The sequence below is a fragment of the Cervus elaphus genome, chromosome 4 (assembly GCF_910594005.1).
Source record: "Cervus elaphus chromosome 4, mCerEla1.1, whole genome shotgun sequence".
Lineage (NCBI taxonomy): Eukaryota > Metazoa > Chordata > Mammalia > Artiodactyla > Cervidae > Cervus > Cervus elaphus.
In genome coordinates, this window is record NC_057818.1 from 47,928,663 (window position 1) to 47,954,368 (window position 25,706).

Genomic DNA, 25,706 nt, shown 5'->3' on the forward strand with positions numbered 1-25,706 from the left:
CCTCAGTCTTGCCCTTTTGAGAATCCTGAGACTTTAAGAACCACTTCCATGTGCCGTCTTTGGGCCTGTGTTTAGGTTTCTGTGATTCTCTGATAATTTCAGTTAAGCGGGACTTTGGCTTGTGGAGGCCTTTTGGGGTCTGGGTCTCCATTCCCATGACTTGTAAAAACATGCCCTTGCCTTTCTCCAAGAGCACATCCTCTCGTCTTCCCCATGACGTTGTCATGGGGTGTGCTTTAAGAAGTTGACTTTCCTGTCCTAAATCGAAATGATGCCCTAACACTTTCAGGAGCATTCCCTTTTCTTTTCCCAGGGCTATAGGAAATGGTGTTTTGAGGGGGCTCTTCATAATTGTTGGCCACATAGTCTTATCACTAACTGTGGGACTTACCTGTCCATAAAACAGTGTGTCTTTTTTAGGAGCCATTTCTTCTTTAGCTATGTCCTCCCTTTTCTCAGCAAGAACCTCACTTGCTGTCTCTGGCTTCACAGGGAGCTCTATTTTCCACACTCTCTGCTTTACTGGGAGCATTGCCTCTGTAAGTCTTCTCGGCTGTTCCTTCTCTTTACTCATACTCTTCTCATCCTTCTGTCTTGCCTTCTTTTCCTCCTCTTTTTTCTCTGTCTTCTCCATTTTTTCTTCTTCCTCCTCTTTCTCACTCAGACTCTTCTCCTTCTCACTCAGAGCCTTCTCTTTCTTACTCAGACTCTTCTCTTTTTCACTCAGACTCTTCTTCTCACTCAGATGCTTCTCCTCCTCGCTCAGCCTCTTCTCACTCAGGCCCTCTTCCTCCTCGCTCAGGCTCTCCTCCTCTTTCTCACTCAGCCTCTCCCCCTCCTCCTCACTCAGCTTCTTCTCCTGACTCAGACTCTTCTTCTTCTCCCTCAGACTCTTCTCTTTTTCATTCAGATGTTTCTCCTCACCTAGGCCCTCCTCTTCCTTCTCACTCGGACTCTTCTTCTCACTCAGGCCCTCTTCCTCCTCACTCAGGCTCTCTTCTTCTGCACTCAGACTCTCCTCCTCACGCAGGCTCTCTTCCTCTTCACTCAGACTCTCCTCCTCACTCAGGCTTTCTTCCTCTTCACTCAGACTCTCCTCCTCACTCAGGCTCTCTTCTTCTGCACTCAGACTCTCCTCCTCACGCAGGCTCTCTTCCTCTTCACTCAGACTCTCCTCCTCACTCAGGCTTTCTTCCTCTTCACTCAGACTCTCCTCCTCACTCAGGCTCTCTTCCTCTTCACTCAGACTCTCCTCCTCACTTTGGCTCTCCTCCTCCTCACTGAGGTCCTCCTCCTCCTCCTCCATGTGTGGCTCCCCACCTTCCTCTTTGCTGAGGGGCTCCATCTCTTCCTCATGTGGGCCCTCTTTTTCCTTCTCCTTCAGCTTCTCTTTCTCCTGAGTCAGTTTCTTTTCCTTTTTCCTTATTTGGGTTGAACTCTTTTTCTTATGCTTCCCAGCCAAGCTGTCCTCCAATTTCTCTTTACTCAGGCTTACTTTCTTTTTCTTCTTCTTCATCAGGTATTTCCGTTTCTCTTTCTTGGGCAGAATCTCCTCCTCCTCCTCCTCCTCCTCCTCTCCTTCAATGAACCTCTCCTTGTCTATCCTCTTCTTAGTTGGAGCTTCCACTTCCTTCTCAATCAAACTCTCTGATAAGCCTTCGAATAGTATGTCTCTGATATTCTCTAATAACCACTTTACCTGGGTCTTTTCTGGTTTCTTCTCCTTGATTATCTTTAGAAGCTTCTTCAGCTGCTTTTTTCCTAACAGATTTTGCTGCTGGGCCTCTTTTAATATACTATCTACCTGGGTTTTATCTAATAGTATATTTTCCTGGACCTTCTCTAATAACCTTTGGTCTTCCTCCAAGCTCTCTTCATCGGTCAGTATTCTCTGTTCAGTAGCTAATCTGTCGTCTTCTAGTTTTCTCTCTTTCTGAACCAGCTGCTTCTCTTCTTTGGTTATTTCCTCCAGTTCTTTAGAATATTCCCACCTCTGGCCATCAGTTTCACTCATTTCCATAGAAAACAATTGATCTTCCTCAGATATTCCTGTTTCTTTCAATGGCACTCTACTCATTTCTCTAATTATTTTAGCCAGGATCTGCATCAAGTGACTCTCTTTCTTCCTTATATCTTCTTCTCTGGAACTAGTCTCTCTTCCTTCAGAACTAATCCCCACCCCTGTATCCAGTTTCCTCATTTCCTGTATACTCTCCTCTTGGATTCTTTTCTTTTTTTCCTTAGCAACACCCATCTCCTTGGCCCTAACGTCACAGGCCAGTTTCCCCTCTTCTTCAATAGTTTCTTTCTCTTCTTGAGTTGCTTTTTTCTTTCTCTTAGTTACACCAGTTCCTTCCCTGGCTATTGCCCTTTCTTTCTCGGCAATATGCCTCTCTTCCTTGCCCAGAATACTGTCTTTTTGAGTCAGTCTTTTCTCCAAAGCCCTTGCCTGTCTTTGCTGGGACTTTTTCTCCATTTCACCAGCTTGTTTCTTCTCTTCTCGGGACAATTTCTCTTTTCTCCAGGCCCATTGTTTTCTTTGCTCACTCTCTTTCTGACCCTGTAATCTGTCTTTCTGGGTCTGTTTCTCCTCTGGTAGGGCTAGTTTTTTTCTGTGGGCCCATTGTTTTTTTTCCTTGCTGATTTTCTTCTCTTTTTCCATGACCCATTTCTCTTCTTTTGGGGACACTTTCTCAATTTTCTGTCTACTTTTCTCTTTTGAGACCAGTTTCATTTTTTCTCTGACTAGTTGGGTTTTTTCCTCTGCTGCTTTCTCTACTTTTGGAGTCAATTTTTCCTTTTTCTGATCCCATCTCTTTCCTTCCTGGGCCTGTTTCTCTCCTTTCAGTGACAGTTTCTCCATTTCCCCAGCCTCTCCCTTCTCTCCTAGGTCCACTTTTCTCCCTGAGATCTGTCGTCTCTTTTTCTTGGTTATTTTCTCCACTTTCTGGGCCCCTCCCTCCTTTTCCCACGCTTTGCTTGCCCTTTTCTGGGTCTGTTTAACTTCTTGTTGTGACAGTTTCTCCTTTTCTCCAAACAGTTCCTCCTCTTTTTGGCTTAGTTTCTGTCTTTTCCTGGCTAATTGTTTGTCCTTGGCATCTTCCTCCTTTTCCTTAGCCTGCCTTTCCTTCTGGTCTACTTTTTCCGGTTTCTCAACTGGCTTTTCCTTTTTTTGGATTTGTTTCTTTTTATGGGCCTCTTTCTTCTCTATCATGAACGATTTCTTCTTTTCTCGGATCAATTTCATCTCTCGCTTTACCGAGCTGTGTCTTTTCAATGTCCGTTTTCCCTTTTTCCCAGACAGTCTTTCCTCTACTTTAGACAAATGTTCCTCTTCCTGGGCCAATTTTTCTCTTTCCCAGGCCTCTTCCTCATCATGTTTCTCCATTTCCCCCATGTGTTTCTTTATTTTGCGATAGCTTTTCATCATTTTTTCAATTTGTTTCTCTAGGTGCTGGATTATTTCCTCCTTCTCCTGGGCCAGCTCCTCCTCTTCCTCACCCAGCTCCCCCAGTTCCTCATTGAGCTCCTCCAGTGCCTCAATTAGCTTCTCCATTTCCTCACCCAGCACCTCCAATTCCTTTCTCAGCTCTTCATCTTCTTCACTCAGCTCCCCATCTTCCTCACTCAACTCCTCCTCTTCCTCCATCAGCTCCTCCTCTTCCTCCATCAGCTCCTCCTCTTCCTCCATCAGCTCCTCCTCTTCATGGAGCAACTTCCTCTCTTCCCAGACAGGCAACCCTTCTTCCTGGGCCTGCCTTCCTTCTTTGTACCGTGTTCTTTGTCCCGGGGTGACCTTTCCCCCTTTCCAGTTCATCCTCTTTCCTTTACCTAGTAGTTCCTCTTCTTTCCCAGTTCCCTTCTTTTCTCTTTGGACTAACTTCTGCTCTGCCTTGGTTAACTTCTTTTGTGAGATGGGTGATATTTCTTCCTCCTCAGCTCTTTTTTCTTTTTGAAGGATTGATTTCTTGTCCTTGGTCAGTTTCTCTTTTCCTTGCATTAATTTCAAATCCTGCTTACTCAATTTTCTTGCTTCCCCAGTTATTTTCCCTTTTTGCATAGCTAGTGTCTTTACTTTTTGGAATCTCATTTTGTCTGATACTTGGTCTTCATCTAAGTAAACAAGTTTCTTTTTCTTGACTTTAGAAGACACCTTGCCTTTCTTTAACATTTTTTTAGCTCTTTGTTCTTCTCGTTCTCCGGGTCCTACTGTCTTTTCTTTCTTGACAACCTCTGTAACCACTTCTGTTACAACAGGTGTTTCTTCCATCTCCATGTCTTCCAGTTCTGATGAGTCCTTTAAAAGAGGACAAATCTCCTGGAAGAGATCCCAGCTGGGCTCTTGGGGAGCAAGTATTGCCTGAGCCCAGTTCACCACCTCTTGACTCAGATCCCTTAACATTCGTGGATCAGAACTTGCTATCCTTGAGGTCACAAGATTGCAAATGTCATCCCGCCAAGATCTGGCTTCTGACTTGGTTGTGCGGCCGGGCATCCCAGACAACCCACGACCACCCTTTCTAAATACTTTTGTTGCATCTTCTTCTTGCTCAGCAACCTGTGTAACCTCTTTCTTGGGCTCTTCTGCAGTTGTTTCTGGAATTACCTTCAATTTTCTCTTCTCTTTCAACTTCACACGTACTTTGTCATGGCTTTTTTTCATTGCTCTTTCCCAAAGCCTTTTCAGGTTTTCTTGTCTCTGCACCTTAGGGATCCCTTTTCCATAATCTCTCATGCCCTGTTGATCTATGGCCTTCATAACTCCCATGGCCTCCACTGCCTCTCTGGCCTTCACTCTTTTTTTGATCTCCAAGGCTTTTGTGGGTTCTGTGACTTCTGTGGCCTCCAACACAACCTCCTTTGATTCAGCATCCTCTTTGGATGTGACTGGGCTGAAAGTACTTAGTGACAGGTCTGGCTCTGAGGCAACATCCTGAATGTCGATTTGATCTGATTCCTTGGCTTCTCTCCGTTCATCTTCATGCTCTAAAGTCACCAACACAGGGCTCAATTCTGTCTCTCCCTGCTTCCTGGAAACTTTCATGTCCTTTTTAACTGCAGAGATATTGGGAGAAAAGTAATTGAGAAAAACACAGAGGTCCTGAGTGAGATCCTCTGACACATCTAGTTCAATGAACTGCTGTAAAGGGTAACAAAAAGTACAGGCAACAAAAGCTTTATGGCCCAGAAATACCTGCTGTTTTATCCCAGTTTCCATATCCCTAAAGAAATAAGACCTTGGTATTTGTTGTGGGAAGATCCCCCAGAGAAGGAAATGGCATCTCACTCCAGTATTCTTGCCTGGGAAATGCCATAGACAGAGGAGCCTGGCAAGCTACAGTCCATAGGGTCCCGAAGAGTTGGACAGGACTGAAGTGAGTTAGGACAGCACAGCACAAAGAAATGAGACCTTGATGTTTGTTGTGGGAAGATCTCCTGGAGAAGGAAATGGCAACCCACTCCAGTATTCTTGCCTGGGAAATCCCACGGACAGAAGAGCCCGGCAGGCTACAGTCCATGGGGTCACAAAAGAGTCACACACAACTTAGTGACTAAACAATAAAAACACATTTGTTATGGGGTAGATCTTTCCCAGAAAGGTTACTTTCTGTGAAAGAGTCCTTACTTAAGTCTGTCACCACTGGTATCTTTTTATATAACTTGGGCTTATTGACCCTGCCTTTTGGTGCCCTAAAGTGGGCCCCAAATATACCCTATATGTCACCCCATACATACTGAGATTTTTGCTCTTTGCTGTAACAACATGTGTCATTCTTTGCTTTGGTTTGGCGATCTTTGCAGGTTCTGACCAAATTTTGAGTGTTTGTTCATCAGGGGCCTCAAGTTCATGATCCCTTGATATAACTAAAACCAAAGGAGGTTTCTCCTCTCTGTGTGACAGGGTCAGGTTCTCATTTAACCGCTGTTCCACCTGAGTAAGCAGGTACTGGATACCAGTAGCTTGAATTCCCAGCAGCTGGTCCAGAGAGATTTCTCCAATAAAGTCTTGCCTACAAAAGTCAAGGTAAAACAAGGATTATACTGAGCCATCAATAAAACAAAATTAGAGGAAAAGGAGGAGGAGAAGGAAGAAGAGGAACAGGAGGTAGTGGCTTAAGTATAGTGGAAGAAGCAGGGCTAAAGTAACCATCTAGGACAGAGTAGTTCAAGGTAAAAGATGGATAAAGAGGTAAAAATCTACAACAGCAAGGAATGAGTAGTCAGAGTGACTCAAGATGCTTCTTTAGTTGGGAGATTTGGGGACTTGAGTCTTGAAGAATCTTAAGGAAGTGAGGAAATGATGGAAGAGCAGGCTACTCAATGGACAGAAAAAGAGGGTGTCAGCTACAAATTGCTACTTGCCAAGGACACTTGCCATCTGCCTCTACAAGGATTAAGTCATGTGCAACTGTGGCTTGTTGACCTTCAACACACCCTGAACTGTGTTCAGGAGGTGGAGATCAGGAACAAGGCAGTCTGCTCTGGAAAAGCTGGCAAAACAGATCTTTAGATAGTTAGATATTTTCAGGAACTGATTTTATGTGCCCAATTCCTTCTTTTTTCTTTTTTGAACTTTTAATTTTTTATTGGGATATAGCCAATTAACAATGTTGTGATAGTTTCAGGTGAGCAGCAAAGGGACTCAGCCATACATATACATGTATCCATTCTTTCCCAAACCCCCTCCCATTCAGGCTGCCACATAACATTGAGCAGAGTCCCATGTGTTAATACAGTAGGTCCTTGTTAGTTACCCATTTTAAATACAGCAGTGTGTACATGACCATCCCAAACTCCCTAACTATCCTTTCCACCTGGCAACCATAAGTTCATTTTCTAAGTCTGTGAGTCTCTTTCTGTTTTGCAAGATCATTTGTATCATTTCTTTTTAGATTCCACATATAAGGGATGTCATATGATATTTCTCCTTCTCTGTCTGATTTACCTCACTCAGTATGACACTTGCTAGGTCCATCCATATTGCTGCAGATGGCATTATTTCATTCTTTTTAATGTATGAGCCCAATTCTTGCATCTCCTTATATCTAGAAAAGCACCAGATTCCTTCATGGTGATATCTGCTCCTTGTGACTAGCAGAAACCTGCAAAAATATGTGCTTGATTGTATGAACTCCCCCTTCACCAAAATCACACCTCCCCCTGCCCCCCCACCCATCTCTTTGGAGCATTTTCTCAGAAATATCTGAAATGCTGTCATAGCCTGAGCTATGATTCTCATTTTGCCCAAATAAAACTTAACTCATGACTCTCACATTGTGCTTTTTTTTTTTTTAAGTCAGTAAGGGATAGTTTGGTGTGTGTGTGGGGGGTAAGCAAATAGAAATAAAGAACACAGGCAGAGGAAAAGAACAGAAAAATCTGTGGGAAAAGGAAAAGAAGCAGTCAGATCAGGAGCCAGAAGGAACAGAAGGGAATAAGGTTACTGACTTACTGCATTTCCTTGAGAATGTCTCGTCTCTTCAGCAGAGCTATCAGCAGGCTCTTAGTTTGGATGCCCGTGACCCTTGCCATAAGGTATAAGGCCTTAGCCCGCACATTTTTATCGCTGTCCATCAATCCCACAGCCAGGGGAATCGCAAAGAGACGGCTCATGAAGCCTAGCTTCTCCAATCCCTCCCAGGCTGTCTCCCGGACCTCTGGATTGGAATGAGTTGTGTCTTCCATGAGGCAACAAGCAGTCTCAGAGTGCCACCTTGGAGACACTTGATGGGAGGCAAAAATCTGTGCCAGGATACTGATATATGTCTTGTATTGCTCTATAGAACAGTAAACTCTGAGGTTGAGGACGGTCTCAATTATAGTATTGATAAGTCCTTCATCCAGTTTTCTTCCCATCCAATTTTGACTGGCCAAGTTTACAAGAATATCAAAGAAAGTTTGTTTCCCCAGCATGGGTTTTTGGTCTGGTTTCCTCTTTGAGATTTTCTGTTTTATTGAAGTCACAGGTGACAGTGCCTGACTTCTGCTGAGTCCAGTCATGTCCCAGTCCTTATCTTGGTAGGATAGGTAGAGATCACAGTGCAAGAAGACGGGGGTACCCTCAGGCCAAAGACGGGCACGGATCACTGAGTTGGGGATGTAGCCATCCGGAGGAAAGGGCCAAGGCCGCCCTTGACCAAAGAAATGACATAATATCTGGTAGGGTTTCAACCCATCCCAGCCGGCCAGTCGCAACTGAGAAGGAACCACGAATGGGGGACGATCACGCTTGGGAGTAAGAGTAGGAAAATCAGTATACTTATCTTCCAAAAAATGCAATGTGGGTCCCTCCTGCATCACAGAGGACTCAGGCCTCTCTTCCTCTACAACATGGGGCACAGTATGGTCAAAGGCAATCATCCGTTTGTTAACAAGGGCCTCTAGCCCCTGTAATTCCTGCGACCCTTGACCAAAGTAGACAAATTTGGGTACAAATACTTTTTCGAATGAAAAGAAGAAGCTAGGCAGGAAGGGTTTAGGGGCTTCTTGTATGTCATCTGCATTGTTCAGGAGAGTTAGGTGAATCAGCTGGGCTGGAGGGAGCAGTTTTAAGCAGGATACCAGGTAAAGACTCTGGTTAAAAGTCAAAAGCAGGTCACCCCGGTTATTGGCAAAGCACAGTGGGCCAAAATGTAGCGCAGAGTCCAACTCGGTTATGAGTTTCCCATGGAAGTCCCAGATCCGGACTGAGCCGTTAGTGTCTCCTGTGACAAAAAGTTTCAGGGAAAGGCAAACATCAAATGAAGTGATGGCACACTGGTGCAGGCATTTTGTCTCTTTAAACTCAGATCTCTGCTTTGAGCCTGGAGATGTCAGAAAGTCCTGATAACTCCAGAGATGCCAGTGGTGGTTCTCAGTGATGGCACCCACAGAACCTGGCAAGAGTATCACGTGTTTTAGGGGGCAAACACAGAGAATTTTGCTGACAGGCTGCAGGACTACCCTGTCCCCCTGCAGAACAGCTTCTGTCAGATATACAGTATTATCCATGCCATAGGAACAGAGCAAGGAGTACTCCTGGGGACCCTCCAGGGTAGACAATGCCAGGACTGCCCCAGAGTGAAGAATCTTTGCTGCTCGGGCACAGCTGTAGTGGGAGAGGATTCTCACAGTGCCGCTGTCATGCCCACTGAACATCAGTCCTACAAGGCCCTTACCCAAGTGGTATTGCCCATAGGCCAGGCATTTGACTCTATCCCCAAGGCTTCCTGAAGGACACAAAAGATACTTGGCTGTGCAAGGAGAGCGTGTTGCATCAAACACCAGCACCTCTGAACTATCTGTTGCCACAAAGAGCTCCTCTCTGTGTGAGTCATAGGCCCAAGCCACAGCCTGATCCATGATAAGTAGAGGCCAGGTGATAACCAGGAGATCTCCCGTTACTGGAGACAAGAAGCGCAACAGACCATCCTTAGTGGCACATAAGATCCGAGTCCAGTTATGGCCACAGCAGACCCGCCGCACCTCCTGGGGAGCAGAACCACAGATATTGAAGAGGCTATAAAAGTAGGGCAGGTGATACAATGAGACAGTGTGGTTAGTCTGGCAGAAAAAGGTGCTATTATCAATGAACTGCAGTCTCTGCATGTTCTTATCAATATCCAGCTGCCGCAGCAAGTTCCCAAAGGCAAGGTTCCATTCCTTCACTACACCTTCACCGCCCGCTGTTAGTAAGGTATAGGTCTCTGACCGGCTTTGGATACACATCACTGATGAGGAATGAGCCTGGAAGCTGTGGAGGAAGTTACCTCGGTCTAGACCCCAAGCATGGATTTCTCCATCCTTGTTTCCAACATAGAAGTAGCCCTGAGATAAACAAGTGAAGGAGCAGGTGATGGTGGAGCCACTGTTGATGGGAGTGAACTTCTTCACCTCTTCCAGTTGGCCCTGACCTTGGTGGGTGAAGACTCTCACCTTATTTTCACAATGAGCCAGCAGGGAGCCCGGGGGGGCATTCAGGGAAAAGCCTTGAACAAGCTCACCACCAGGCATAGGCACAGTTTGGGCCATTTGCAGGCCCCTGCCGTTCGGCAAGATAAACCAGGTGACCACAGCCCCCAGGGTACCAGAGAGAAGCATCTCAGTTTCTGAGTCATAGCTGAGGCAGCTGATGGAGAAACGACAGGGGACCATACCCAGAGATATGAACCCTTGATGGTGATCCCCAAAGAGCCACAGGCGCATGTCATCACAGTAAGCAATTAACATGTGATAGGGACCTGTGTGGACCATTGCTTGGATGGGTGGCACTTGAGCCATCACATGGAACTTTATCTTTTTTATCACTCCTTCCTTTTCTGCAGCTTTCTTCTGAATCCAGAGTACTGCCTAGAAGAGGATGAGAGATGAAAGCCTCACCATGGAGGAAGTCTGCTCCCCAATGTGAGGGGTAGATGGACCTCCCTGGTGGGCCAGTGGCTACGGCTCTGTGCTCCCAATGCAGGGGGCCTGAATTTGATCCCTGGTCAGGGAACCAGATCCTACATGCCACAGCAAAGATCAAAGATCCCACATGCTGCAACTAAGACCTGGCACAGCTAAATAAATAAAAATTTTAAGTGAGGGGTAGAAAAAGGTTGAATGTTTAGATCCCTTTTCCCTCTTGTGGGTCTAAGAAAAGACTGAATAGCTTGACTTTGGGAGTTTCCTGATGCTAGGAGTCAGGTGTGTGATAGAAGCACTATGCTTAAGGCTCTTTCCTTGGCCTTTAGCCTACTTTATGCGGAATATGAATTCTGTCAGCCTGATGTCTAGAGGGGAGGAAGGATCACCGCATCCAGGGCAGAGTGGGATATAGAGATGGGTATTACAATGAGCTAGCTTAGAATCACCCTCAGCATCCTGAGATGAGGGCAGTTGAAGTATGTGCATGTAAAGTGGATTAAGAACGAGGTAGGGGACTTCCCTGGTGGTCCAAAGATTAGGAATTTGCCTGCCAATGTAGGGGACATGGGTTCATTCCATGGCCTGGGACTATTCACATGCTGTGGAGCAGCTAAGCCTGTGTGCCACAAATATTGAGTCTGTGCTATAGAGCCCACGAGCCACAACTAGTGGGCCTATGCAGCGTGACTGCTGAAACCTGTGTGCCCTAGAGTGCATGCTCCGTGACAAAAGAAGCCACTTCAGTGAGAAAGCCGCTCACTGCAACTAGAGAGTAGCCCCCATTCATCACAACTGGAGAACGGCTAAGCCCAGCAACAAAGACCCAGGGCAGCCAAATAAATAAATACAATTAAAAAAAAAAAAAAAAGAATGAGGGGGAAAAAGGATGACGTAACTTTACCTGCATTTGTTTTGAATACAGTTTTGCCCGGTTTAAGGAGACAAAATAGTTGTCATCAATGGAGTAGAAGCAGATGAAAGGTTTGCTCTCAGGATGGTGAGACTCTTGGCATAGAATCTCAGCCCAGTCACTCAGCATGTTCACATGACCCGCTGTCTTTTCATCAACCTGAGAGAGAGGAGTGACCTGAGCTAAGAGGGTTGAATCCCCACATACTCATTCATTTAATGAATATTTACTGAGGGATTAGTGGAAATCTGTTCTTTTGCTAACCAACATTTATTCACCCTACTTCTAGAAAGCACAATTGGGGGAGCTATCCTCTCTTCCCTAGCCCTCAGAATGCATCCTAATTCATCAAAGTATCTGCCAGCCTTTCTCACCAAAGTTCCATAAAAGAAGTAAGCCCCAACACCCCAACATATCTATTCTATATAATGGGTATTAATTCTTCCCTATGCATCTGGAATGCTACTAGTTATGTACCATCCTTAAGAGAACTGAGAAAATAGTCACTCAAATCATTGTCTGTGTCCTATGGGTCAGATGAGGTACCACCTTTGAGAAAGGCTGGTGGTATGTTTGTGACAGACACTGGGGATATAATGCTGAGCAAAAGAGACACGGGCTAAGCTCTTAAAAGATAAGAGTCCAGTGGAACAGATGCTAAGCACACAACTCACACCTGACTGTATGTATGTATGTATGCATGTATGCTCAGTCGCTCAGTTGTGTCCTACTCATTGCGACCCCATGGACTGTAGCCCGCCTGGCTCCTCTGTCCATGGGGTTTTCCTGGCAAGAATACTGAAGTGGGGTGTCATTTCCTCCTCCAGGGGATCTTCCTGACCCAGGGATCAAACCTGTGTCTCCCACGTCTCCTGCATTGGCAGGCAGATTCTTTACTACTGAGCCTTCTAACAAATGACTATACAAAACGAAGTCTTCAAAAGAAATACAATCCCATATGAGTATGACAAAGGAACTCAACCTTGGCAAATATCTCTCCCTGTCACAGTTGGACCAAAACTTTAAAGTTCCTGCCTGCACCCAAAGGACCACTCCTGTCATAATCACAGACATGATATGTAGCCTCTGGGAAACTCATGCTTTACACAGGTGGAATGACCACCGTGTGTGACAACTAGACCCTGTGGCATGCATCTCCTTCACTATTCTCATGTGCATCCATGGAAAACATGTTGTTGACAACACAGAGTTAGCTGTGCGTCAGCTCTAATATTCTGAATTCTGACCCAGTGGAGTGAGTGGGTGTGTGCACATGTGCTCACGTACTTCACACACATGCATCTCTCGAGAGAAGTTTGTTTCTTTTCAACATGTTACATAGTACAGTACACACTACCTTCTAGTGACTGTAGCATCTTCCTAGGATATATATCCTTATTTATATAAGGATATCCCTATAACAAGCATATATGAACTCCTCATTCTGACTAACCAAAGCTGAGGCTCAATAAGTTTATTTTGTAAGTCCCTCTTCTCAGCAGACACTCATGCTATACCTGCTTCTTGAACAATCCTCCATGAATCTAACTCTCCAAGTCTCTCTGCATTAGAATGTTCACTATGACCAACTAGGCTGGCAAGTAAAATACTCCAGTTCAGTTCGGTTCAGCTCAGTCACTCAGCCATGTCCGACTCTGCGACCCCATGGACTGCAGCACGCCAGGCTTCCCTGTCCATCACCAACTCCTGGAGCTTGCTCAAACTCATGTCCATCGAGTCGGTGATGCCATCCAACCATCTCATCCTCTGTCGTCCCCTTCTCCTCCTGCCCTCAATCTTTCCCAGTATCAGGGTCTTTTCAAATGAGTCAGCTCTCCGCATCAGGTGGCCAAAGCATTGCAGTTTCAGCTTCAACATCAGTCCTTCCAGTGAACACCCAGGACTGATCTTTAGGATGGACTGGTTGGATCTCCTTGCAGTCCAAGGGACTCTCAAGAGTCTTCTCCAACACCACAGTTCAAAAGCATCAATTCTTCAGCACTCAGCTTTCTTTATGGTCCAATTCTCACATCCACACATGACTACTGAAAAAACCATAGCTTTGACTAGACGGACTTTTCTTGGCAAAGTAATGTCTCTGCTTTTTAATATGCTGTCTAGGTTGGTCACAGCTTTTCTTTCAAGGAGCAAACATCTTTTAATTTCATGATTGCAGTCACCATCTGCAGTGATTTTGGAGCCCAAGAAAAGAAAGTCTCTTACTGTTTCCACTGTTTCCCCATCTATTTCCCATGAAGTGATGGAACCAGATGCCATGATCTTAGTTTTTTAAGTGTTGAGTTTTAAGCAAGCTTTTTCACTCTCCTCTTCCACTTTCATCAAGAGGCTCTTTTAGTGCCTCTTCACTTTCTGCCATAAGGCTGGTGTCATCTGCATATCTGAGATTATTGATATTTCTCCCAGCAATCTTGATTCCAGCTTGTGCTTCATCCAGCCCAGCATTTCTCATGATGTACTCTGCATATAAGTTAAATAAGCAGGGTGACAGTATACAGCCTTGACATACTCCTTTCCCAATTTAGAACCAGTCTGTGTTCCATGTCCAGTTCTAACTGTTGCTTCTTGACTGCATACAGATTTCTCAGGAGGTAGGGAAGGTGGTCTGGTATTCCCATTTCTTAAAGAATTTTCCACAGTCTGTTGTGATCCACACAGTCAAAGGCTTTGGCATAGTCAATAAAGCAGAAGTAGATATTTTTCTGGAACTCTCTTGCTTTTTCTATAATCCAGCTGATGTTGGCAATTTATCTCTGGTTCCTCTGCCTTTTCTAAATCCAGCTTGAACATCTGGAAGTTTTCAGTTCATGTACTGTTGAAGCCTGGCTTGGAGAATTTTGAGCATTACTTTGCTAGCGTGTGAAATGAGTGCAATGAGTACATTCTTTGGCATTGCCTTTCTTTGGGGTTGGAATGAAAACTGACCTTTTACAGTCCTGTGGCCACTGCTGAGTTTTCCAAATTTGCTGGCATACTGAGTTCAGCACTTTAACAGCATCATCTTTTAGGATTTGAAATAGCTCAGCCGGAATTCCATCATCTCCACTAACTTTGTTCACAGTGATGCTTCCTAAGGCCCGCTTGACTTCACATTCCAGGATGTCTGGCTCTAGGTGAGTGATCACACCATCATAGTTATCTGGGTCGTGAATATCTTTTTTTTGTATAGTTCTTCTGTGTATCCTTGCCACCTCTTCTTAATATCTGCTGCTTCTGTTAGGTCCCTACCATTTCTGTCCTTTATTGAACCCATCTTTGCATGAAATGTTCCCTTGGTATCTCTAATTTTCTTGAAGAGATCTCTAGCCTTTCCCATTCAATTGTTTTCCTCTGTTTCTTTGCATTGATCACTAAGAAGGCTTTCTTACCTCTCCTTATTCTTTGGAACTCTGCATTAAGATGGGTATATCTTTCCTTTTCTCTTTGCCTTTAGCTTCTCTTCTTTTCTCAGCTATTTTTAAGGCCTCCTCAGACAACCATTTTGCCTTTTTGCATTTCTTTTTCTTGGGGATGGTACAGTGTCACGAACCTCTGTCCCTAGTTCTTCAGGCACTCTGTCTATCAGATCTAATCCCTTGAATCTATTCGTCACTTCCACTGTATAATTGTAAGGGATTTGATTTAGGTCATACCTGAATGATCTAGTGGTTTTCCCTACTTTCTTCAATTTAAGTCTGAATTTTGCAATGAGGAGTTCATGATTTGAGCCACAGTCTGCTCCTGGTCTTGTTTTTGCTGGCTGTATACAACTTCTCCATCTTTGGCTGCAAATAATATAATCAATCTGATTTCGGTATTGACCGTCTGGTGAAGTCCATGGGTAGATTCAACTCTTGTGTTGTTGGAAGAGGGTGTTTGCTATGACCAGTGTGTTCTCTTGGAAAAACTCTGTTAGCCTTTCCCCTGCTTCATTTTGTACTCCAAGTATTAATACTTCTTTATTCAAAATGCCCATCATGTCTGCTGCCTACATCCACAGAGGCTTTCAAACTGTGCTGAAGCCATTATCCACAACTCAGAATCTCTGTTCTCCGTAAAATTCTCATTGTCAGATCTTTGTATGTTCTGAGAGAATACAGATAGCTGGAGAACTTCAAGCATGATTCAGGGACAGAGTTGAGAGGATCATAGTGTCTAATCATGATCTTCCCTCTTCATTGAACCGGAAACCTCATTTACACACCCTTTATTCCTTAGTTAATTACCATTCCTCTCCTCCTTTCCAGACTTCATGTACAAATAATTCACTCACTCATTCAGCACTATCAATGCTCATCTACAGAGGAACTCTAAAAGAAAAGGATATCTCAAGCCCAAGCAGTGTATCTGTACCGGGCACTACTGTTACCTACTCTGTGTCAATCCCCATTCCTTGCTCTTCGTCCTCCTTCCATCCCAATAAAACTTGGAACTTGATTAAGGTGATCATGGACTCAGAAATTCTGGAGATTGGTACTGATGCTGAAGCTCCAATACTTCCGCCACCTGATGTGAAGAGCTGACTCATTGGAAAAGACCCTGATGCTGGGAAAGATTGAAGGCAAAAGGAGAAGGGGGCGACAGAGGATGAGATGGTAAGATAGCATCACTGACTCAATGGACACGAGTTTGAGCAAACTCCAGGAGATAGTGAAGGACAGGGAAGCCTGGTGTACTACGCAGTCCATGGGGTCACAAAGAGTCAGACATGACTTAGCAACTGAACAACAATGACAACAGAGTGGCACCATGGTGCTTCAAGGCTGGCACAACCCTGTGCCCTCTGACCTTCTCTCTTCCACCTACTTTTAATTTAGAGCTGTAAGTGTGGCAACTATCTTGTACCCTTATGATAGAAAGCTGAATACTAAAGAGGTTAAAAAAAAAAAGAGTAAAAAGGAACATGGTTCTTTGACACCATGTAAGACAAAGATGCCTCCTGCTTGTTTAATCCATTTAAGGCCATTTTCTGGTTTTCATTTTGTTTTTGCAGAGCATGTTCTAATTATAACTAACGTTATCATATTAATCTAGACTTGGGAGTTGTTTAGGGCTATGAGAGGGCCCTTCCAAAGTGACTCACATGTTGCTCATGCCACAGGCCGCCCTGGCAGGGATAGATAATTAGTCCAAGCCCACCATGCGCATATCTCTCATACACTTCACCTGTTTATCCTTCAGGATATCCTTTAAGAGGGGTTTCAAGTCCTTCCACTTAGGAATAAGTCTGGGTGATGTTGACGTTCTCGTGATATCCCAGCACTTAAAAGACATCTTGGATTATTGAATCTGCGGAAGCAAAAGTGACTGAATTACAACGTCTGATGTGAGACTGGAAAATACGGAAACTGAGAGAGGGAAGAGCAACAGGGAAACTTAGAGAAGAGGAGAAGCAAAATTAGTCCTTTAGAAACAGGAGAAGCTCTTATTTCGAAAGATAGAGGCCAGGACTTCCCTGGTGGTACAGTGGATAAGAATCTGCCTGCCAATGCACGGGACATGGATTCCATCCATACTCCAAGAAGATTTCACATGCCAAGGAGCAACAAGCCCATGCGCCGTAACTATTGAGCCCACACTCCGCAATGAGAAGCTGCTGCAATGAAAAGCCCGCACACAGCAAGGAAGAATAGCCCCTGCTTGCTTCAACTAGAGAAAGCCTGAGTGCAGCAGCGAAGACCCAGTGAAGCAAAATAAAATAAAATAAAATAAGGGTCAGAGTGAACTACTGATACTTGCAACATGGATGAATCCCCAAAACATTATAGAACATATACTATTTGATTCCATCTATTATATGAAATTCTAGAAAGGAATCATTGAACCTATAGGGACAGAGAGCAGGTGAGTGGCTACTTGGGGCTAAGAATTTGGGGGCTTTCCTAGGCAGGCGTAAAAGGGAACATCTTGCAGTGATGGAAATGTTCTATATCATGACTTTGGTAGTTGTCACAGGGGTATATAATTTTGTCAAAACTCACCAAAACATACACTTCAATGGGTATACTTTAGTGCATGCAAATTATACCTCAATATGATTTCTAAAAAGAGATAGGAATGAAGTAGGGGTTTTTATGACATCTACAATTAGGAAAAAACGTAGCACAAGCAAGCTGTTAGGTGAGCTTAGGTGAGTCAGTTGTAGCATAGGTAAAACAACAGAGGAGCCCAGCTTTCCAGCCCTCCTGTAACTCTCTTCATTGGCATGCTCATTTCTCAAGACATAATTCTGTAGACACAACTGTGTCTAACCTCATCACAACTGAAGGCTTCATGTATGTGAAAGGCACTCATCCGTTCAGCGTAGATACACTGAGTGTTCGTTATGTGCTAGGCTCCGTGCTGAGAGCTAGAGACAAAGCAGCGAACGAGAATGTTTACCTGCCTGCACGGAGTTTACCGTCTAACACAGAAGGCAGACACTGAACAAGGTGCCAGAGTAAAACAAGCTGAAAGTCCCCCACTACAAACTCCTTAGACATTCTGGGTAGAATAACAAGTAGCTCAATTCCAGGAGCCAGAAATGAAGAAAGGGTTAGGGAGAACGACACCGCAATAAGTGCAAACTGCTTCTGTGATGGTCCTGAAGAGGGGTAGTTTTCAGAGCCTCAAACTGACCCTAATGGTCACGCCTAGCCTTTTGATATACTCTGCTGTGTTCCATGTAGCAGCATCATACATATTTATAATAATAACTTTATCATAAATGAAAAACGTAATCCTTTTATGAATCCACATTGGTAAACCTAAAGAGAGGTGGGCAAGAAGTATATATCTTTTTATTGTCACGTGAATGTAAGGTCAATAAAGACAGACTTTTGCCTATAATGATGTGTTCACAGCACCTGGAATTAAATCATGTAGCACTTTAAAAATGTCTTTAAGTTAACAAATGAATAAAACAATTAATTAAGTCATAATGGTCTAAAATATGGGACAGTAGTCTTTAATTGGAGAACATATATTGGCAAACATGAGGTTTTTTCTTTTTCTTTTTTTAAATTTATTTATTTTTTTGTTTTATTTTATTTATTTTTTATTTTTTCATTTATTTTTATTAGTTGAAAGCTAATTACTTTACAATATTGTAGTGGTTTTTGCCATACATTGACATGAATCAGCCATGGATTTACATGTGTTCCCCATCCCAATCCCCACTCCCACCTCCCTCTCCATCCCATCCCTCTGGGTCTTCCCAGTGCACCAGCCCTGAGCGCTTGTCTCATGCATCCAACCTGGGCTGGTGATCTGTTTCACCCTTGATAGTATACTTGTTTCAATGCTATTCTCACAGAACATCCCACCCTCGCCTTCTCCCACAGAGTTCCAAAGTCTGTTCTGTACATCTGTGTCTCTTTTTCTGTTTTGCATATAGGGTTATCGTTACCATCTTTTTAAATTCCATATATATGCGTTAGTATACTGTATTGGTCTTTATCTTTCTGGCTTACTTCACTCTGTATAATGATAAGTCAACATATGTAAAGTGCTTAGAATGGTGGCTAGCAAGTATTAAATGAAAATTAGTTGTTGGGAAAAAAATAGTTGACTACTATTGTATTCAATTGATCTCTAACTTTTTTCTTAACCACAGAAATGCTTTTAGCCTGAGCTCTCTTTTCAATATCCATGTCATGCATTACTGTAAGACCAAAATGTTATTTGCTAGGAACACTATAATAGCTTCCTAACAACTGATGGTCAGGCCAAAAACATCTCTTCGTGGCTTACAAAAAGTCAGATTTTGTGAGTGTAACTACATAGTTATATTCTCTATGAATTACTATAAGACCGGGAAGTGCTTAGATGATTTGTTATATATTTCTGACTTTGCATGTGTTGAGAAATAGACAGTGTAGGAGATATCATGTGTTAGATGAATGATAAATTGCATAGAGATTATATTGTAAAAATGAGTTTTGTGTTGATTTAGGTTTTATTTTCACATTGTTCTTCCTTTAATAATATATAAAATTAATAAACTTGTGATATTATGAAAAATTAAAAAAAAATTGACCCTAATGGCTGGGAATTTGGATAGTACTGCCTTGGCTAAGAGAGGAGAAAGGACTTGGGCCATGAGAGAGAAGAACCCGGGGCTTTGCTGGTGGTCCAGTGGTTAAGAATCAGTCTGCCCAATGTAGGGGACACAGGTTCGATCCCACAACTAAGCCCACAAGATGCAACTACTGAAGCCTGTGTGCCTAGAGCCCATGCTCTGCAATAAGAGAAGTCACCGCAATGAGAAGCCTGTACGCCTCAATGAAGATTAGCGCCCGTTCGCCATGATTAGAGAAAGCCAGTGTGCAGCAACAAAGACCCAGCACAGACAAACTAAATAGATAAATAAATAGAAAAGAGAGCTAGGGACCCAGAACTGAGACTCCTCCATTACCTTGGAGAGTAATACTTCCACAGACAGAGCTGGCTTATGACCAGCTTCATGAAAGCTTACACACCTTTAAATCTTTTTTCCATGCATGAGTTGAGAATGTACACACCTCCAAATTCAGGAGATAACTGAATGGGTATCATCAAGTCTCCAAATAATTCTCTGACACATATCTCCCAAAGAAGAGAAGGAAGGAGAAATACCACAGAGCATATGAATAATTCTCTCTAAAGAAATTATTTAAAATCTGCATCTGAGAGGGTAATGAGCTACAAAGGTAACAAAAATCTCCTTTACAAGGTCTTAGCATGCTCTGCATAGGTTATCTGACATCTTCTGTTCTCAAATGAAATTCCCAGAACATTGAAAGCCATATTTAATATTATGTTATAGGTATATATTAAAAAATCTAAGGAAACCACCAAAAACAAAGAAGCAAATAGACTGTATGATTTAACCAGGGGAAGGGGATAGGAAATAAAAGAAATATAAATCAATCCAATAGGGGAAATACAAGACAAAACATAAGAAGGGAAAAAGAGGTCATGTAAATAGAAATAAGGTGATAGAAACAAATCTAAATATGTTATTATCATAATAAGTACAGACTAAACTCTTTAGGTAAAAGAGAAATTTTCAAACAAATATTGTATATTAATGCATATATATGGAATCTAGGGAAATGGTACTGATGAGCCTATTTGTAAGGGAGCAGTAGAGACACAGACAAGGAGAATAGACTTGTGGACACAGTGGGGGAAGGAGAGGGTGGGAAGAATGGAGAGAGTAGCATTGAAACCTTTACATTATCATATGTAAAACAGATTTCTTTTTTTTTTTTTTGCTGTAGGACACAGGGAACTCAACCCCATGCTCTGTGACAATCTAGAAGGGTGGGGTGGAGTGGAAGGTGGGAGGGAAGTTCAAGAGGGAGGGGACATATGTATACCTATGATTGATTCATTTTGATATATGGCAGAAATCAACATAACATGGTAAGGCAACTATCCTCCAATTAAAAATAAATAAATTTTTTAAAAGACAAACTTTCAGATTAGATTTTTTAAAAAATGAATACAGTATGCTGTTAGTAAGAAACAAATCTAATATTTAAAAGCATGGAAGCTTTAAAGTATCATTATTACCATGGTCTTCTATTCTGAAAATAATCTAAGAACAAGAAAAAGAATGAAAAGATCTTTGCAAACTCCACATTCAGCAAAACTAGGAGATGAGTCTAATTGGAAGAGAATAAGTTACATGTAAGGACTGAGAAAAGCAGCTGAAATTGGGGGCAATTATGAAATAGGAACTGGAAACAAGAAACTATGAAGAAAAAAAAAGAGGACTTCCCTAGTGGTTAAGAATCCACCTGCCTACACAGGGGATAGGGGTTCGACCCCTGATCCTGGAAGATCTCACATGCCATAGAGCAGCTAAGCCCGTGCACCACAGCTGCTGAGCCCACATGCCCTACAGCCTGTGCCCTGCAAAAGGGAAGCTACTGCGATGAGAAGCCCACCCACTGCAACTAAAGAGTGGCCCCCTCTTACCGCAACTAGAAAAAGCCTGAGGGAAAAAATGAAGATCCAGGGCAGCCAAAAAGAAATAATCGATTAATTCAAAAAATAATAATAGAAACTATGGAGGAACATTTGAGCATTAAGAGGGACAAGCGAGGCAGATGTAAAAAATATGAGGAAAATTGCATTTCCCAAAGGTGAGGGTCTCACCATTAGCGTCCTCCTACTTGTAACTATGGCTGCAAGAAACTGGGAAACAGAGCAAGGAGGGCTGCTCAATCCTTTATAAAAGTCATGTTTATGATGGGAGACAAGAAGGGAGCTTTAGTTTCGGTTTTGTTTTTGTTTGTTTTGGCTGTGCTGTGGGGGTTTTCCTGGTGGTTCAGTGGTAAAGAATCCACCTGCAATGCAGGAGACGTAAGAGACTCGGGTTTGATCCCAGGGTTGGAAAGATCTCCTGGAGGAGGGCACTGCAACCCACTCAAGTATTCTTGCCTGGAGAATCCCACAGACAGAGGAGCCCGGTGGGTTACAGTCCATGGGTTCTCAAAGAGCCAGAAATGACAAGCAACTTAACAAGCATGCATGCATGTGCGACCAGGGATTGAAGCCTGAAATCTTAACCACTAGGCCACCAGGCAACTCCCAAGAAGTAAGCTTTAATGTTATGAAAACCAGCTGACTTGGAACTCTGCTCTGACTCCTTCAACATACCCAGGAACCTCTTGCAAAGAACTAGTCTGAGAAAACTCAACTCAGACAATGATGTGCAAGAAGAAAAGACTGAGTATAATATTAATCCAAAGCTACAAGATGAACTGTTCATGGGTTCTTGAGGCAAGAATACTGGAGTGGTTTGCCATTCCCTTTTCCAGTGGACCACGTTTTGTCAGACTTCTCCACCATGACCTGTCCGTCTTGGGTGGCCCTGCACTGCATAGCTTATAGCTTCATTGTGATCCATGTGATCATTTTGGTTAGCTTTCTGTGGTTGTGGTTTTCATTCTGGAGGCTGTGGGATTGTAGTACTTGCTTCTTCTGTTTGGTCTCTGATAGATGAGGATAAGAGCTTGTGCAAGCTTCCTAATGGAAGGGAGGCTTGCTCCTTGGAAGAAAAGCTATGACCAACCTAGACAGCATATTAAAAAGAGACATCACTTTGCTGACAAAGGTCCATATAGTCAAAACTATGGTTTTTCCAGTAGTCATGTATGGATGTGAGAGTTGGACCATAAAGTAGGCTGAGTGCTGAAGAATTGATGCTTTTGAACTGTGGTGTTGGAGAAGACTCATGAAACTCCCTTGGACAGCAAGGAGATCAAACCAGTCAATCCTAAAGAAAAGCGACCCTGAATATTCACTGGAAGGACTGATGCTAGAGGTGAAGCTCCAGTATTTTGGCTATCTGATGCAAAGAGCTGACTCACTGGAAAAGACCCTGATGCTGGGAAACATTGAGGGCAGAAGGAGAAGGGGATGACAGAGGATGAGATGGTTGGATGGCATCACCAACTCAATGGACAGGACACTATCAAAAAAATAAAAAGACAGCCCACAGAATGGGAGGAAATATTTGCAAGTCATCTATATAGTGAGGGTATAATATCTAGAATATATAAAGAACAGTTAGAATTGAATAAAAAGACAAATAACCCAAATTAAAAATAGGCTAAGGATTTGAAATGACATTTCCCCAAACAAGAAATGCAAATGGCTAATATCCACAAGAAAAGATGCTTAACATCATGAGTCTTTAAAGAAATGCAAATCAAAACAACAGGATACCACCAAATATCCACTACAATGGCTATACTTTTTAAAAATGGAAAATAACAGGTGTTAGCAAGGATGTGGAGAAATTGGAATCAAAATTGTCAAAACTTGGAAGGCCATCCTTGATAGATAAGTGAATAAATAAATTGCAGTACCTCTAGACAATGGAACATTATTCAGTTCTAAAAAGGAGTGAGCTATTAAGACATGAGAGGACATGGAGGAACATTAAATGCTTATTATTAAGTGCAGAAAGCCAATCTGAAAAGGTGACATACTGTATAATCCCAACTATATGACATTCTTGGAAAGGTAAAACAATGGAGACAATAAAAAGATTCGTTGTCAGGGTTGGGTGGGATGAATTCGGAGATGAGTAGGCAGAGCAGAGAGAATTTTTCTTCTGGTTTTTTGTTTCATTTTGGCCACGAGTCATGTGGGATCTTAGCTCCCTGACCAGGGATTGAACCCATACCTGCTACACTGGAAGGTGGAGTCTTAAGCACTGAACCACCAGGGAAGTCTCTCAGAGACGATTTTTATGGCATTAAAAACACTCTATGATGGGACATCCCTGGTAGTCCAGTGGCTAAGACTCTGAGCTCCCAATTCAGGGGGCCCAGGTTCGATCCCTGATTGGGGAACTGCATCCCACATGCCACAACTAAAGATCCCACAACTAAGCCCCAGAGCAGCCAAGTAAATAAATGAAAGAAAGTGAAAAGTGAAATTTGCTCAGTCATATCTGACTCTGTGCGAATTCTCCAGGCTAGAATACTGGAATGGGTATCCTTTTCTCCACCCAGGGATCGAGCCCAGGTCTGCCTGCATTGCAGGTGGATTCTTTACCAGCTGAGCCACAAGGGAAGCCCAAGAATACTAGAGTGGGTAGCCTATCCTTTCTCCAGTGGATCTTCTTGACCCAGGAATCAAACTGGGGTCACCTGCATTGCAGGCAGATTCTTTACCAACTGAGCTATCAGAGAAGCCCCAATAAATAAATATTTTTAAAAAATACTCTATGATATTAAAGTGATGGATATATATCATTATCAGTTCAGTCACTCAGTCGTGTCTGACTCTTTGCGACCCCATGGACTGCAGCACGCCAGGCTTCCCTGTCCATTACCAACTCCCAAAGCTTGCTCAAACTCATGTCCATCAAGTCGGTGATGCCAAATATATTTATATATATACTTTTGCCCAAACCTGTAAGATGCACACCAAGAGTGATAAGGCATGGACTTGGATGATTATACTATATCAATGTAGGTTCATCCTTGATGAAAAATGTACCATGCTGGTGAGTGATGATACTGAGGAAGAGGTAATGCATATGTGCAGGCAGGGAATATATGGAAAATCTCCGTACTTTCCTCTCAATTTTGTTATAAAACTGAAAGTGCTCTAAAAATATTTTTAAAAATACCTTCACAACTGATTTGCTTTTCATATGACAGAAACCAATACAACTGTTAAGCAATTTTCCTCCAATTAAAAAGAGATTTTAAAAAATCTTCACTTAAAAACTTGTATAGAAGTGTTCACAGTAGCATTATTCATAATAGCCCCAAAATATAAACAATCTAAATGTCCATCACTGGTGAGTGAATTAAATTCTTTTTTCATCCACAAAAAGGAGAGTACTGGTACATGCTACAAAATGGATGAACCTTGAAAATACTGTATTATGCTAAAACATTATATATCTGGATGAAAGCATCTGGACACTGGATAATGACACAAAAAACTAGTTTTAATGAATTTCAAATGTGAAATTCTGAGCTGTGGGGTCATGAGTATTGGCTCTAGTATTTATACTTTCCTGCAGCTTATCTAAATTATAAACAAAGAATTCCCTGGCAGTCCCGTGGTTAGGACTTGGCGCTTTCATTGCCATGGTCTGGATTCAGTCCTTGGTCAAGGAACTAAGATCCTGAAAGCCATGCACTGCTCAGCCAAAAAAAAAAAAAAAAAAGCTAGTTCCAAAATAGTCAACAACTATTTGTTGACATTCTACTTTATAACATGTACTTTGCTATCCACTCGTTTTCCTAAGATCAAAAGCAGTCACTGTCCTTAAGGAACTTACGTGATTAAAATTCAGTAATTGCTGTAATGGAGCACATGAAGCTGCATGCGATGCCACAGAAGATTCTAGGGGGAAAACATAGGTACTCAGCGCAAGAGGAGCATGAGGGGGGCTGCTCATGCAGATAATGCATTCCAGGAGGAGAGAATGGCACAGACACTGAAAGTATGATTTGTGCCCAAAACTACACAGGAATTACTCTTTTTTTTAATTTTTAAAATTTATTTTATTGTATATTTGGGGGGGTGGCTGCACTGGGTATTCATTGCCGCATGAAGGCTTTTTCTGGTTGTGGCGAGCAGGGGCTACTCTCTAGCTGTGGTGTGTGGGCTTCTCATTGCAGTGGCTTCTCTTGTTGCAGAGCACAGGCTCTAGAGCGAGTGGACTCAGTAGTTGTGGCCCACAGACTTAGTTGCCCCATGGCATATGGATCTTAGTTCCCAGACCAGGGATCAAACCCATGTTGCCTGCACTGGCAGGCAGGTTCTTAATCACTGGACCACCAAGGAAGTCCCAGAAGTTAAATATTCTTACAGCACAAAGTTCAAGAGGGCAATAGGGAAAAAAAAAAAAAAAAAAGTGGCTAGGTAGGTGGGAGTCAATAGTAAGTGCCAAACTAAGGAGTTCAGTTTT

General features: G+C 42.9%; 2 protein-coding genes across 2 annotated transcripts; both read right to left on the minus strand.

The window, feature by feature from the left end:
* Positions 1 to 2: 2 nt before the first annotated feature.
* Positions 3 to 3,817, minus strand: LOC122692756 (golgin subfamily A member 6-like protein 22). The gene is made up of 4 exons (XM_043900588.1): positions 2,747 to 3,817; positions 1,496 to 1,630; positions 661 to 1,351; positions 3 to 13 (listed from the first exon to the last, which is right to left on the minus strand). Exons 1-4 carry the CDS (start codon positions 3,815 to 3,817, stop codon positions 3 to 5), a joined length of 1,908 nt encoding a protein of 635 aa, XP_043756523.1.
* Positions 3,818 to 5,411: 1,594 nt separating this feature from the next.
* On the minus strand, positions 5,412 to 18,271 carry LOC122686856 (WD repeat-containing protein 87-like). The gene is made up of 4 exons (XM_043892191.1): positions 16,460 to 18,271; positions 11,288 to 11,455; positions 7,454 to 10,329; positions 5,412 to 6,011 (listed from the first exon to the last, which is right to left on the minus strand). Exons 1-4 carry the CDS (start codon positions 16,565 to 16,567, stop codon positions 5,636 to 5,638), a joined length of 3,528 nt encoding a protein of 1,175 aa, XP_043748126.1. The 5' UTR covers positions 16,568 to 18,271; the 3' UTR covers positions 5,412 to 5,635.
* Positions 18,272 to 25,706: the final 7,435 nt, after the last annotated feature.

Coding starts and splice junctions, on each gene's coding strand:
- LOC122692756 (XM_043900588.1), bottom strand. CDS start 3,817: ATGAACTGGAAAGGGGGAAAGGTCACCCCGGGACAAAGAACACGGTAC. Junction 1,631..2,746: donor CAGAGGAAAAAACCCAACTA/GTCAGAGAAAAA, acceptor TTGATTGAGAAG/GAAGTGGAAGCTCCAACTAA. Junction 1,352..1,495: donor TGAAGAAGAAGAAAAAGAAA/GTAAGCCTGAGT, acceptor GGCCCACATGAG/GAAGAGATGGAGCCCCTCAG.
- LOC122686856 (XM_043892191.1), bottom strand. CDS start 16,567: ATGTCTTTTAAGTGCTGGGATATCACGAGAACGTCAACATCACCCAGA. Junction 11,456..16,459: donor ATATCCTGAAGGATAAACAG/GTGAAGTGTATG, acceptor CCTCTCTCTCAG/GTTGATGAAAAGACAGCGGG. Junction 6,012..7,453: donor GACATTCTCAAGGAAATGCA/GTAAGTCAGTAA, acceptor TGACTTTTGTAG/GCAAGACTTTATTGGAGAAA.